The sequence below is a fragment of the Podarcis liolepis genome (genome assembly GCF_965112155.1).
Source record: "Podarcis liolepis genome assembly, chromosome: 8".
Taxonomy (NCBI): domain Eukaryota; kingdom Metazoa; phylum Chordata; class Lepidosauria; order Squamata; family Lacertidae; genus Podarcis; species Podarcis liolepis.
The window spans coordinates 67,800,965-67,814,814 of NC_139560.1; the positions used below are offsets into that span (position 1 = coordinate 67,800,965).

General features: G+C 45.5%; 1 protein-coding gene across 1 annotated transcript in view; it reads right to left on the bottom strand.

The window, feature by feature from the left end:
* TNFRSF11A (TNF receptor superfamily member 11a) overlaps positions 1-13,850 on the bottom strand; it is a 46,103-nt gene that overhangs the window by 9,812 nt on the left and 22,441 nt on the right. The window contains exons 4-9 of the mRNA XM_083519355.1: positions 12,900-13,043; positions 10,953-11,046; positions 9,985-10,073; positions 6,656-6,760; positions 3,242-3,294; positions 1,372-2,158 (exon numbers count right to left, since the gene is read on the bottom strand). Of these exons, the coding sequence (XP_083375481.1) occupies positions 1,372-2,158; positions 3,242-3,294; positions 6,656-6,760; positions 9,985-10,073; positions 10,953-11,046; positions 12,900-13,043 (1,272 nt within the window). The remainder of the gene's footprint in view (positions 1-1,371; positions 2,159-3,241; positions 3,295-6,655; positions 6,761-9,984; positions 10,074-10,952; positions 11,047-12,899; positions 13,044-13,850) is intronic.

Sequence of the window (13,850 nt, forward strand, 5' to 3'; positions counted from 1 at the left end):
AACGCACATATCTAAAGGGGCAGTGAGGTTGGCACAAAGGCTCTGGGGGTGCCAGGGGAAGTTCCCAAGGATGCCAATATGTTCATGGGCACAATGCTGGCCACTCTTGTTTTCAATTTTCTTTACACCAGAAAAAGAGAAAGATTTCACCCTTCAGTCAAGGGACTGCTGGGGGGGCAGGAATTCTAATAATAATGGTATGCAGGACTTTTATGGACAGGATCACTCCATACATTAATTCCCATTGCTCACCTGGAGTCTGCTTTCAAATGAATATTTTTTTTAAAAGAGTGTCTGTCTTAAATGGTCCCCCCAATTCATGATTCTTGTTTAGTTGCCATAAATATGATCTGTGCAGAAAATTTTGAGAAACATTTGGGAGGAAAAACCAAGAGCAGATCAGCTGCCTGGGGCCTAAGGGGATTTACTAATATTTGGATGTTACTTTCCAGTAGCTACACATATTTCAAAGCTGCCCCTGTGTCCGTCATGAGTAAGAACGCAATGATGTCTTTGTCTGGTCACATTAAACATCTGTCTAGCCTGCCACATGTCTCCTACAGAGCTTTGAAAGTTGATGACCCAGGTAGGTACATAACAGAGATGGCCACTGTGATGGCCTGGGATTCGGACTCAGATTCTGAACCTGAGGGATCCCAGCGTGCATAGGATTCCCCGCCTCCAGAACCAGCTGAGCCGGGGCTGGGGCATGAGCCTGAAGGGTCCTCACCTGTGCTGGGTCCTCAGGTGCAGGCACCAGCTGAGTATGCTCTGGCTCCTGAGGTGATGGAGGACCCATTGCCTGCAGATGCTCCACTCTCAGCCCCGTCAGAGGAAGCTGAGGTTGCCTCTGGGTCCGGTAACCCTCCAGCCTCTCCTGAGGTGCAGAGGCTCAGAGCAGAGAGGTGGAGGGAACTAAGTTCCTGCAGGAGGAGTGCTTGCCTTCAGGCCAGGAGAGGTGAGTCACCAGAGGATCGGGGCCGCCCTATGCCTCGGGGCAGATAAAAGCCGGCCAGCCCCAGTCCCAAGTTGCGGGAGCAACATTGTTGGTTGGTAGTTCCTGTCTGAACACTGTCCTTCTTTTCTGCCAGAGCTCCTGACCCGCCCTGGCTCCCAGCTTGCACGCCTGTTCCTAACTACACCTGACTCCCTGCCCTGCACCCAGCTCCAGCTACTATGGACTGCCTCCACGTTGCACCTTGACCACGGACCGGACTTGGACCTCGCCTCTTGGGTAACCCACAGGACCAGCACAGCCACTTTCCTTTGTACACCTGATTTCACAGATGAGATTGAAATGCTGATGCTACATGATGCACACTCAGCCTAAAAATTGCCATGCAAGCAACATGCATGTTGTTGTAGGCTTACCAGATGCTGCTGGGGGATCTGAAGTGCTGCCGTTCGATGACTCAGGTGCTCTTTTTGCATTATGGTCCTTTGTGCCGTTTCCATCAGATGGATCACTTCTGACACCATTGTTGCTTGCTGAACCACACTGATCCACAGAGGGAGAGTCCAAGCAACAGGTGCACAGTGGAGAAGGCCCACATTCTTTTAAAGAATGCATGGTGTTGCCAGCTTTGCTGGAAGATTCTCTGCAGGACACACAACAGGCAGCACACCTGACTATGCCTCGGTTATCGGCATCTCCCATGCTACTGCAGGCATGAGAGTTCTGCAGGCATTGGTGTGAGGGGGCATGAACAGGGTCCATTCCACATGAAGGGTCTGAGCAGCAGCAGTTTGCCGAGTCTATCAAACTCTCGGTCCCCGTGAAGCACTGACTCAAGCTGTCATTCTCTCCTACTTCCAGTGGCTCTGAGAACGGCGACACAGGTTTGCTTTCTGGTCTACTCAGTAAAGGAAAATAGCAAGGCCCCTGGGTCGTTCTGTCCGTATACTCATCTTCTGTGGGTATCTGCCTAAACTGGTCGTCTTCAGAAACAGCTGCGGGAGGCAGCGTTGGGAAATCGTCTCCCAATTCACAGCGGATTGCATCAGGGCTTGCTTTCCTGCTCAGGATGTCTCCATGTGGGTAACATGCATCCTCCGAAAAAGAATATTCGTCAAGGTCCAGCAAATATGTGCCCCCCAATAGCCGAAGTCCAGCCGGGCTTGCCACGCTTCTGTTTACAAATGTACCATGAGGAGAGTCCTGTGTAGAATCCAAAGGGAAAAAGCACTTTTAAAAAAGGAAGTTTTACAATGCAACCATAACTATTCTGGCCTCTCCTCCAGCAGCTGAGGAGCCTTAACATGCGTCCTCAACTAGGGAGGGGCACAGGTTCTCTCGCCCAACACCAGGTAGGTGAATTCAGAGCAGTACAAAAGGACCTTCTCTGAATCTAAAGATATCTGTGCTTCCATAAACACTGAGGTCCCCAGCAAGCCTGCTGTTTTGGCCACATAAGCAGCAGCACGAAAACATTGGAAAGGAGCAGCAAAGCAGTACGAGATAACTACATTTGAACAAAGAAATACAACTTAAAATAAAGGTAAAGGTAAAGGGACCCCTGACCATTAGGTCCAGTTGTGACCGACTCTGGGGTTGCGGTGCTCATCTCGCTTTATTGGCCAAGAGAGCCGGCGTACAGCTTCCGGGTCATGTGGCCAGCATGACTAAGCCGCTTCTGGCGAACCAGAATAGCGCATGGAAACGCTGTTTACCTTCCCGTCGGAGTGGTACCTATTTATCTACTTGCACTTTGACGTGCTTTCGAACTGCTAGGTTGGCAGGAGCAGGGACCGAGTAACGGGAGCTCACCCCGTTGCAGGGTTTTGAAGCACTGACTTTCTGATCGGCAAAGTCCTAGGCTCTGTGGTTTAACCCACAGCGCCACCCACGTCCCTGCAACTTAAAATAGATAGCATGTAATAATCACTGGGTCACAGACGTTTTGGACTGTGTATGGGCTGTGAGCCCAAGGAACCATTGAAAAATCCACAGTAATAAGACTGTTAGTAATAGTGATCTTTTGCTTGTGTGGAAGCCTCAGAGCCGTTGCACAGGCTAATCTCTGACTATCCACGACTAAATGCCAGGCGACCCTCTTTGTGGTTCTTTGCTCCTTGCAATCTCGCCACCCCCCTCTTGCCCTTCCTTATGCGGCCTGGCAGCTGCCAAATAGCTGCTGACAAACCTATGTCCTTAATTCACCACTTGGGTTCCCCAGCTGCCAAGGAAAGCAAGGAGGCGGCGGCGAAGCGTAACACAGTATGTACAGCCTTAAGACTTCACCTTTGTCCCTTTCATTTGCTTGCACATGTCATTAGCCCAGTACTGTAGATTTGCTGGAGGGGGAAACAAAGAAAAGAATGAATTATATTTTTGCACGCTATAAGTGAGTCACAGATAGAACCACATACCCAAAAGCCAGCAATTCAAGCTGGTTTTGCTGGGATGCTTAACCCTTTAGCATGCCGGACTCCTACCAAGTTGGGGGGACGGACGGTTGTATCTGTGTCATTGACTCCAACCGTTTATTGATTTAACTATCACTTGAACGGTGTGGGAAGAGTCCAGGACCTCTCACACTCAGAGTTGCAGAAATGGAGGTACAGAGGGTACACATGTAGCAGAACCCATGCTAGCAGGGGCCACAGACTCTGAGCTTTCATTAAAAAAAAAAGTTAAGTCAATCGTACATTTCTCCAAAAAAGAAGGTTGTAAACCAAAACACAGAGACCACACTAAGGCTTTGGGGCTCGGCAGGTTACAGTACCATTGCTACAGACACTTAATCACAGTTACTAAGCAGTCAGAGGTAGAAATGTTGACTTGTGGCATATATCTGCATTTTGCTTTTTCAGCCAGGAGCTCAGGTTTGTGTACATTATCTTCCCCTTCCCCATTTTATATCTTCAACAGCCCTGTGAGGTAGGGTAGGCTAAGTTAATATATGTACATACTGTAAGCAGAAGTTCTTGTCAATAGATAGGTGGTGGTGGTGTAGGGGCCCAATCCACATACAGTGTACATGGGGAAATTCTGTTGGTATTCCTGCCCATACTGTCACCAGTTATCTATCTATCTATCTATCTATCTGTCTGTCTGTCTGTCTGTCTATCTATCTATCTATCTATCTATCTATCTATCCTAACTAATCTCAAGTTCAAGTACTTTAGTCCAAATTGATTGATTTTTAGACTGTCTAGTCAATATCTATCGCAAGAGTTGGGTGCACATCAAGCAGCTGATTTCAGTAGACTGGTGCATTTAATACTGGTCAGTGTCCTTAATAGGTTAAACATTAAAAAAAATACAAGGCAGCAAGTACAGTGGTGCCCCGCAAGACGAATGCCTCGCAAGACGAAAAACTCACTAGACGAAAGGGTTTTGTGTTTTTTTAGTCATTCCGAAGGACGAATTTCCCTATGGGCTTGCTTTGCAAGACGAAACGTCTTGCGAGTTTGTTTCCTTTTTCTTAAAGCCGCTAAGCCGTTAATAGCCGCTAAGCCGTTAATAGCCGCTAAGCCGCTAATAGCCGTGCTTCGCAAGACGAAAAAACCGCAAGATGAAGAGACTCGCAGAACGGATTAATTTCGTCTTGCGAGGCACCACTGTATAGGGCTGGATCCAGACCCAGTTAGTTTAACTTTTTAAAATTAATGGGACTTAATAGTCCTGACTAACTCAAATCTCATTGGATTTCAGTGGGCCTACCTTAGTACCTTAGACTGACAATGTCTGGCTACACGCCACAATATTCAATTCACTAAACTAAAGTGGGATGAAGTTGTTTAATTTTAAACCAACTTTTATCAAAAACTGAAAAAGTGTGTTAAAACAATCATTGCAATCTCTCTCTCTCTCTCTCTCTCTCTCTCTCTCTCTCTCCAAATGGAATGTGTGTCTATTTGGACCATCTGTGCCCAAAATAGAACATTCTACATCCACTGTGTCTTTGTTCCATCTCATGTGCCATCCGCCTATGACTGACTTGTTAATGATCTAACTGGGTGCAAATGATTGGTTGGATCGTCTGTTGCAAGATATATCACATGAAATGACAAAGGAACAATTATATATAGCTCTGGGGAGACTTGAAAGACACACACACACAAAATCCATTAAAATAGTCTCGTTGGCTCCATTGAAAGAAATGGTGTTTCCGTGAGTTATGTGCATTGCTTGGGGTCTGAGGATCAAGGATGACAGTGAAATAAACCTCCTAGAGTAGTAGCAACTTCTTGCTTCTTATGAAGAACAGACTATCTGTTCACAACAGTCCCTTAAGGTCTCCTATGTATATGTTTAATTATTGTCTAAATATTCTGCACCTTGAGTCTCAGATAGCAAAAAATTGCAAGAAAACAAGGTAAAATATCTGTAAAATGGGTCTCAAATGTTAATTGGCAGGTATAGAGAGGTTGAATCCAGACCATGACCTGACCGACGTTTTAAAGAGTTCGTTATGCAGCAGGGGTCATTGTTATTTTCCAGTCCATCCAAAGGATTCTTCCTGGAGCGTAGTACAAATTTACAGGGCTGGCCACAAAACCACTTTAACCAGTCTGACATGCTTTTAAGTTGACTCAGCAGCCGCACCCCCAAGTCACAACCCAGTAAAGTTGAAGCGCTTGGATTTAGGCCCATTTAGACCGAAGTTCATGGAATCAAACCAGCTCAGATTTCAGCTCATGAATTATACACCAATACGCAAGTTCCATGGAAGCTAATAGTCCTGATCCAGCAACTGCTATCAAATGCACAAGCTATGATGCACAAAGGGAGTTCAAATATATATTTTTTAAAAAGTCCAGTAGAACCTTAGAGGCCTGCTAAGTTTGTTTTTGGTATAAGCTTTCGTGTGCATGGACACTTCTTCAGGTACCCTTGGTAGAAGAAGAAGAAGAGTTTGGATTTGATATCCTGCTTTATCACTACCCAAAGGAGTCTCAAAGCGGCTAACATTCTCCTTTCCCTCCCTCACAACAAACACTCTGTGAGGTGAGTGAGGCTGAGAGATTTCAGAGAAGTGTGACTAGCCCAGGGTCACCCAGCAGCTGCATGTGGAGGAGCGGAGACACGAACCCGGTTCACCAGATTACGAGTCTACCGCTCTTAACCACTACACCACACTGGCTCCCATAAGCTTTCGTGTGCATGCACACTTCTTCAGTTAAGGTCATCTTATTCTTTTCAGTGGAGGAAGCAGACCTACGTGTACAAAGGAACGTACAGGCCAGTGTGCTCCCTCCTTAGAAATAGGCAGAGATGCTCGTGTGCATGGCAATTTCTTGTGTACAATTGAGTGCTCAGGATCTAGGATGAAAATTGTATGAGTAGCAGCTCTTACATAAAAGTGCCATTCCACAACTCCAGTTAATTTCATTGGGTTTACACAGGGTAACTTCCAGATGGATTGTGCCCATGGTGTATGAGCACATTTTGCATTCTGAGTATGTCTAAATAAATGGGTGGGATTTCATGTATGAGAGTTCTGTGTTTCAGATCCAGAACGTATTATTTGCGAAAGTTGCAACATATTCGCTAAAACAAAAAGCACACTAAAGATCAGTTTAAAAGATTAATGTGGTGATTTATATACTAGCTTTTATGAAGGCAAATTAGGAGGCTGAAATAGGAAGTGCACAGAGAACTCATGGCTTTCGCAACGGATAGAGAAAGACATAATTAAATGCTACGTACCTGTCAGTGCTTTCCCCTTATTGCGATAGAGTATCACAAAGATGGCAATGCCAACCAAGGCAATTAGGAGTGGAATAATCAGTATATAAAATAATGTGTTGGTTTCTGAAAAAAAGGACAGATAGGTGTCAGAGCATTCTGTATATTCAGGTAGGAATATATTCCTGGAATTTGCCATTTTTGTTATTCAAAACATCCCTTTAAAGCACTAATTGTGTTATGACTGAAATCCAGCAACATGGAAAAATAACTGGAACATTTATTCCAATTATTCCTGTTAATTTCCATGGTCTTTCAGTGACCCGGTTCACATGGCAAAGTATGAACACATGAGCATGCAGGTACAGTGGTACCTCGGGTTACATACGCTTCAGGTTACAGACTCCACTAACCCAGAAATAGTACCTCGGGTTAATAACTTTGCTTCAGGATGAGAACAGAAATTGTGCTTCGGCGGCGCAGCGGCAGTGGGAAGCCCCATTAGCTAAAGTGGTGCTTCAGGTTAAGAACAGTTTCAGGTTAAGAACGGACCTCTGGAACGAATTAAGTACTTAACCCGAGGTACCACTGTACTTGGAATTGCAGTTGCTTTCATCCCGCCATTCCTGCTGCTGCTGTGCTGCCCACAGCTAAACCATGGTTTGGCTTTGTCTTATGTTTGACCCCAGATTCATGGTTTGTCTCCCCAAGAGAAAGCCTGAGTGGTAAACCAAGAAATAGCATTGGCTATGGCTTGTGGTTTGTCTGGAGCCTTGATTAAGATGCAATGCTAAGCCAAACCATAGCTGAGCTCTGGGTAGCACAGCAGCAGTACCAAGGGGAGAGCAAAGTAGTCATGATTTCTACAGCAGCCGTAATCCATGTTTTAAACGGTTGATGTCATAATATGTTTTCATATGTGCTGGAAGCTGGCCAGAGGAGCTGGAACAACCTAGCCAAATGGGCGGGGTATAAATAGTGCAATGATGATGATGATTGTCAGGGAACTGCCATCAGCTCAGAGGCTAGGGGTGGAAGAGCAGTTGTGTTACAGGAAGCCTCCGAAGATCGTGCAAAGTAGCTCTTCCTCCGGAGAGGAGGGAAGCCACACCTCCAGTGGGGAAGGGATGCAGGGCTCGGAAGATGCAAGAGAGAGCCGCAACACCGAGCCTGAGCAAAGCGGGGGGGGGGGAGGCAGGTCCCCCTTTGCCCACGCCCTTTCTGCACAGTCGGTTTATGCACAGAGAGGGGAGGCGTGGGATGGGGGTCAAAAGACTGCTCTGCTGGGGAAAGTTTAAGGACTGCCCACTCCCAGATTCTGCTAGCGACTGGGCAGACATGGAATTGAGACGTTCTGCACTGTGAATGTTTTGCACAGATAATAAAGCCTTGAAAAGACCAGTGGGGGTCTTGCCTGTTCGCTCTCGAGCAACCACACCGGCACACCTAACAATGATGATGAATTTCCATCCCTTAAAAGCGTCTTACTAGAAGAATGATGGGAAACTAGTTGGGAGTCAGGGATGGAACTCTCTCTGAAGAGCCCTTTGGGGCCTACGGAAAGACCTGATCCCTGTCCTGCTTGTCTTTTCCCATCTGGCCTGGGAGGGTAGGGCCCTGACAATAATAATAATAATAATAATAATAATAATAATAATAATAATAATAATAATTTATTTATACCCTGCTCATCTGACTGTGCTTCCCCAGCCACTCTGGGCGGCTTCCAACAAAATATTAAAATACAGTAATGCATCAAACATTAAAAGCTTCCCTAAACAAGGGAACTGACTCCAGCTACAAAAGCTGAGGTTGCTAAAGAGCCAAATGCCTTGGCTGTTTCTTTCTGCAGATCCAGGACATTGAGCCTGAGCTTCCACAGCCACTGCCTTCCATGAACCACCATTGGCAGCGACAGCAGCAGAAATGTTCTATGCTTATGATAACATTTTATTCTCTTGCTTACCATGCTGTTTAAAATGTGCATTTTATATCTGACTTCCTTTAGTAATGTTTTGTTTTGAAATGTTTTAGATCATTTTTTTGGGTAACTTTGCAGTGTTAAATGTGCATTCCGTAGTTGACCTCGTTTGCAATGTTTTATTCTGAAATCTTAAAAGATAATATTTTAGTTTCCTGTTAATTATGTTGTTTTGAATGTATACTTTATATAAGACTTTCTTCAGTAATGCTTTATTCGGAATTGTTTTCTTTGATGTCTTAATGTGTTGTAAACTACTTTGAGGTTTTTTCTTAAAAATATAAAGCAGTATAGAAATGAAATAATAATAATAATAATAATAATAATAATAATAATAATAATAATAATAATGCATCTTTACATTTAGCTATGATTTGGCATAGCATTACATGTGAATAAGGACACTGGTTGTCATATTGGAAACTTCACTGGAAAGTGCACAGAGCACAGTTGAAAATTGCAGTTACTGTTTAGGGTCTGTGCAAAGCAAATTTTAGGTAAAGGTAAAGGGACCCAGTTGCAGACAACTCTGGGGTTGCGGCGCTCATCTCACTTTACTGGCTGAGGGAGCTGGCATACAGCTTCTGACTAAGCTTCTGGCGAACCAGAGCAGCGCACGGAAACACCATTTACCTTCCCGCCAGAGTGGTACCTATTTATCTACTTGCACTGTGTGTTTTTGAACTGCTAGGTTGGCAGGAGCAGGGACCGAGCAATGGGAGCTCACCCCGTCGCAGGGATTCGAACTACCGACCTTCCGATCAGCAAGCCCTAGGCTCTGTGGTTTAAACCACAGCGCCACCCGCGTCCCTTAAGCAAATTTTAATCCTGGATAAATTCACTCTTGCACGAATCTTGTTTAATTATATTTGGAAAATAAAATATTAACCAATGAGATTAGCCTTTGGCCCATCAATTTTCATGTTGTGAAAATCTTGTTGAGGATAACATTTGATAAAGCCCTCAGGGTCTGAGGAACTTAAGCCTGCTCCCACTTAAGCCAAAATGAATGTCAACTTAAGTCCTACAAATAATACACAACTTTTCTTTAAACAATTTCAACCCTTTGTGGTCCCATCATTGTTGGTCTTGTTATGAGCTTTTTTGTATGCCTGAGCCCCCTTCTAATTCCTTGATCCAACACAGATTCAATTCCTGGAATAGCCAAGCTAGCTTGCTGGTGAGGTAATGGCCCTCTAAATTTGGGCCATTAAGGTAACAAAGGAAGTGGTTCATCGTAAAGACACCACAGTCTCCCTGGCCCTTATTCTGAAGAAACACGAAACCTGGTTAAGTGCCTGAAGCCCCCCAGCATCTTACAACTTCTTGGAGTTTGGGGTGCCAAGCAACTGTATATTTTTGCATTTACCATCTTGCGGCTGCTTCAGTTGCTTCTTACAAACGACGTCAGCCAGTCTGTTCCCAGGAATTTTTTCCTCAGTTCCTAGAGCTGTGCAGCTAAGGAAAGGAAGGAAGGAATATATTAACCCCTGTAATATACATCTAGGGTAAACAGAAACAGAGAATCATAGAACTGCAGACTTGGAAGAGACCGAGGGGGTAATCTATTCCAACCCTCTGCAATGCAGGAATCTTTTGGCCAATGTAAGGCTTGAAACCACGACCCTGAAATTATGATTGGAGAGGATGTCAGGAAACAGGGAATTATGTTCACATCTGGTGGGGCGGGGGTGTAAATATGTACAATTTGGGGGGGGGGGGCAAAGGGTGTTTAAGGAGATAACAGAAATCACTGGGTTAAAGCAGACCAAAACTCCAGAGGTAGAATTATTACCAATTTATGATAGGATGGAAGGTTTGCAGGCTACGAAGGGCTTGCTCACAAATTTATTGACAGCTGCACAAATTATTATCGCTAGGAAGTGGAAGGGCCAAGCAGAATATAAAATGGAAGAATGGTATAAAGAGGTGTGGGATATAGCTATTAATGATAAATTAACATGTGCCACTAAGGTAAGATGGGGAATATGCAGGAGGAATGGTTTTGAGGAGATATGGAGGGTGCTTGTAGAATTTATACTGTTAAAATGGAAAGGGGTCAGACCATCGCAAGAGGTGTTGAAATTTTGGGAGGTTGGATAGTTACAATGAAATGGTCTCGGGTGTGGGGTGCACATTTTTATTCTTATTTATTTATGATTATTACTTTGCCAAAATAAAAAATAAGAATGCATAAAATGTAAATTTATGCATAAAATATAAATAAAAGAATGGAAAAGAAGAAATTGTGAGTCTCATGCTCACTTCATGAGATATTTGATATTTTTTATTGATTTTTTTACTATTATTTTACTGCTATAGATTCGTGGCACTTACTTGGTCCACGTTTTGCATGCATCAGTCGCGGAAGAGACGTTAGAGAAGGTTCCTCTTGGGCACGGCATGCACACTGTGTCCTTATTTTGTTGTACTGTGGGAAACATAACCAGTAAAAGCACCGAGAATAGAGCATCACTTCATACATGAAGACCTGTTGCTAACAATCCTATTTTGCAAATCATAGGAGCAGGCATTTGGTGCAAGCCAACGATGAAAACCATTGACGAAAAGGCTGTGGGACAGTGGGCTGCTTCCCACATGCTGCAGAAGCAAACCAACTTTTAGAAAATATAAATAAAAGCCAAGCTGTGCCCTTCCGTGGTAGCAGGACCTGAAACAGAAGTTGCAGCGAAACCTCTGGTTCTGCACAACAGGATTTGCTGTACTTGCATGCTTCAACATGGGATTGCAGCTATGATAGACAAACACAGTGGATTTTGAAGGCTTTGAAGCATTCACATATGTGTGTATGGAAACACACAAACCCTATCCACAATACACATAACAGAGCGACGTTTTTGCCTGGTGGCCCAGATAGTTAAATCCTGCACCAAATTTGATGGGTGGGCAGGACTACCTGTTATTTATCTCATGCCAAAGGTAAAGCCACCATTAGGTCCAGTCGCGGATGACTCTGGGCTTGTGGCGCTCATCTCGCTTTATTGGCTAAGGGACCCAGCGTACAGCTTCCGGGTCATGTGGCCAGCATGACTAAGCTGCTTCTGACGAACCAGAGCAGTGCACGGAAACACCGTTTACCTTCCCGCCGGAGCGGTACCTATTTATCTACTTATCTACTTGCACTGTGTGCTTTCGAACTGCTAGGTGGGCAGGAGCAGGGACTGAGCAATGGGAACTCACCCCACCGCGGGGATTTGAACTGCCAATCTTCTGATCGGCAAGCCCTAGGCTCTGTGGTTTAACCCACAGCACCACCCGCATCCCATCACATGCCAAACACACCCCCAAATCAAAGAGGATTTACTTCCTCACACACCAGCTGATGGGCAGGGGTGGTGCTGCCCGTTCCTGCTTTCTGCAGAGTTTGGGTGTGTGAGGCAGCTTCCCTGTGGGAAATTCTCTAGTGCTGCCCCTGAACCAAGCAGGACTGAACTCCCCACGCATCCACTGATGGACAGGAGGAGGTTCAATATTTCTCTCTACAAGGATTCATGCTCTGTAGGAAAGCAGACCTCTATCTGCCCCACACATTAAATGACATGTGGTATCAGTGGAAAGGAGGGCAAGCGTGGTTTGGTGGAAATGGGCCGGTAGGCCATATTTAGCCCTCGAGACAGAGGTGCCACTCTAAGGTTACCAGACGTCCCCGTTTCCTGGGGACAGTCCCCGGATTTACGAATCAGTCCCCATACAAAATCCATTGAAGATGAAAAGTGTCCCCGGATTCATTGAAAAAAATCTGGTAACCTTATGCCACACTCTTGACATGGTGTAAAGTATGAGACAGGTGCCTCCCCATACAGTGGTACCTCGGGTTACATACGCTTCAGGTTACATACGCTTCAGGTTACAGACTCCGCTAACCCAGAAATAATACCTCGGGTTAAGAACTTTGCTTCAGGATGAGAACAGAAATCGTGCTCCGGCGGTGCAGCAGGAGGCCCCATTAGCTAAAGTGGTGCTTCAGGTTAAGAACAGTTCAGGTTAAGAACGGACCTCTGGAACAAATTAAGTTCTTAACCCAAGATCCCACTGTGTAGCGAATTGATTTATACTTTTTAAAAAATGAGGAGGAGAGATGATGTGAGCAATTCAGGCCTCCTCTTGGAGTGCTTTCCCACGTGTCACCTGAAGCTGGGAGGGGATCAAGTGGATCACTAGCCCAGTGAGCATCTAAAACAGGCCACTGGCATTTGCAAAAGGCTCCGTGCACAAACTGGACCAAAAGTTCCCAGGCTGGCTCAGCGAAATCAGAAATCTTACTGAGATGCTTGACTCCAGAGCCAGGGGGACATTTCTTGTTCCGCCGGCAGCAGTCGCAGTCTTCATTCCAGTGGTAGCCTGCTATGCAGGCACACTGCCGCTGGTTCGTGCTGTTTCCTGGGTTCACTTCTATCAAAGCTCTTCCTTCGAACAGAACAAAGTGGGGAAGCAGATGGAGGTTAAAGCCGTGCCTTCACAGCTTCCTTCGGAGCCCTTAGCCTGACCTCGACCCCGAGAACCCCTTCCTGGTTGGCAAGAGTGGCTTTCGCCGGACTGCAAATCACACTCCCTTGTGACTCCTGGTGGGACGCAGAAAGGGTACAACTGCCTGTTGTGCCCGTGAGTAAGGAGCAGGGAAAACCCCAAACTCTGAATCAGCAGAGGAGGAAAATTCAGGGAAAGAAGTACAAATGTCAGGGGAGGGGAGTTAGTGCGGGGTGGGGTGTGTGGATAATCAGAAGGATGGTTGTGGGAGTTTAGCAGAACACAGTTTGTTCATGGTCGGTTGCATAAGGGAAGTCCCCCCAGAGTCCAAGTCCCAGTTTGGCACGCCATCTCTCAGCCTGCTGTGGGAGACTGTGGTGGTTGCCAATTAAGTTTCACGAGCAGGTTTAAAGGGGTGTTTGCATCCCTTCTCCACACACACACACACACACACACACACACACACACACACATTATCTTGCTCTCTCTCTCTCTCTCTCTCTCTCTCTCTCTCTCTCTCTCTCGTCTCCCTCTACCCTTCCAAAAGTCAGTTCCCTCATAGATTTTAAAGGGCCTACATGGTTAAGCACCACATATACCATATTGGCCTGAACATAAGCCTCACTCCCCCCCCCCCAAATTCCGACTGTGAAAAGTTAAAGTGCGGCTTAAATTCGCAACCTTACAAAAATGGGCTTTTACGATATCGCTGCTGAATCAGACATACAGTAAAACGGAATGGGTGTG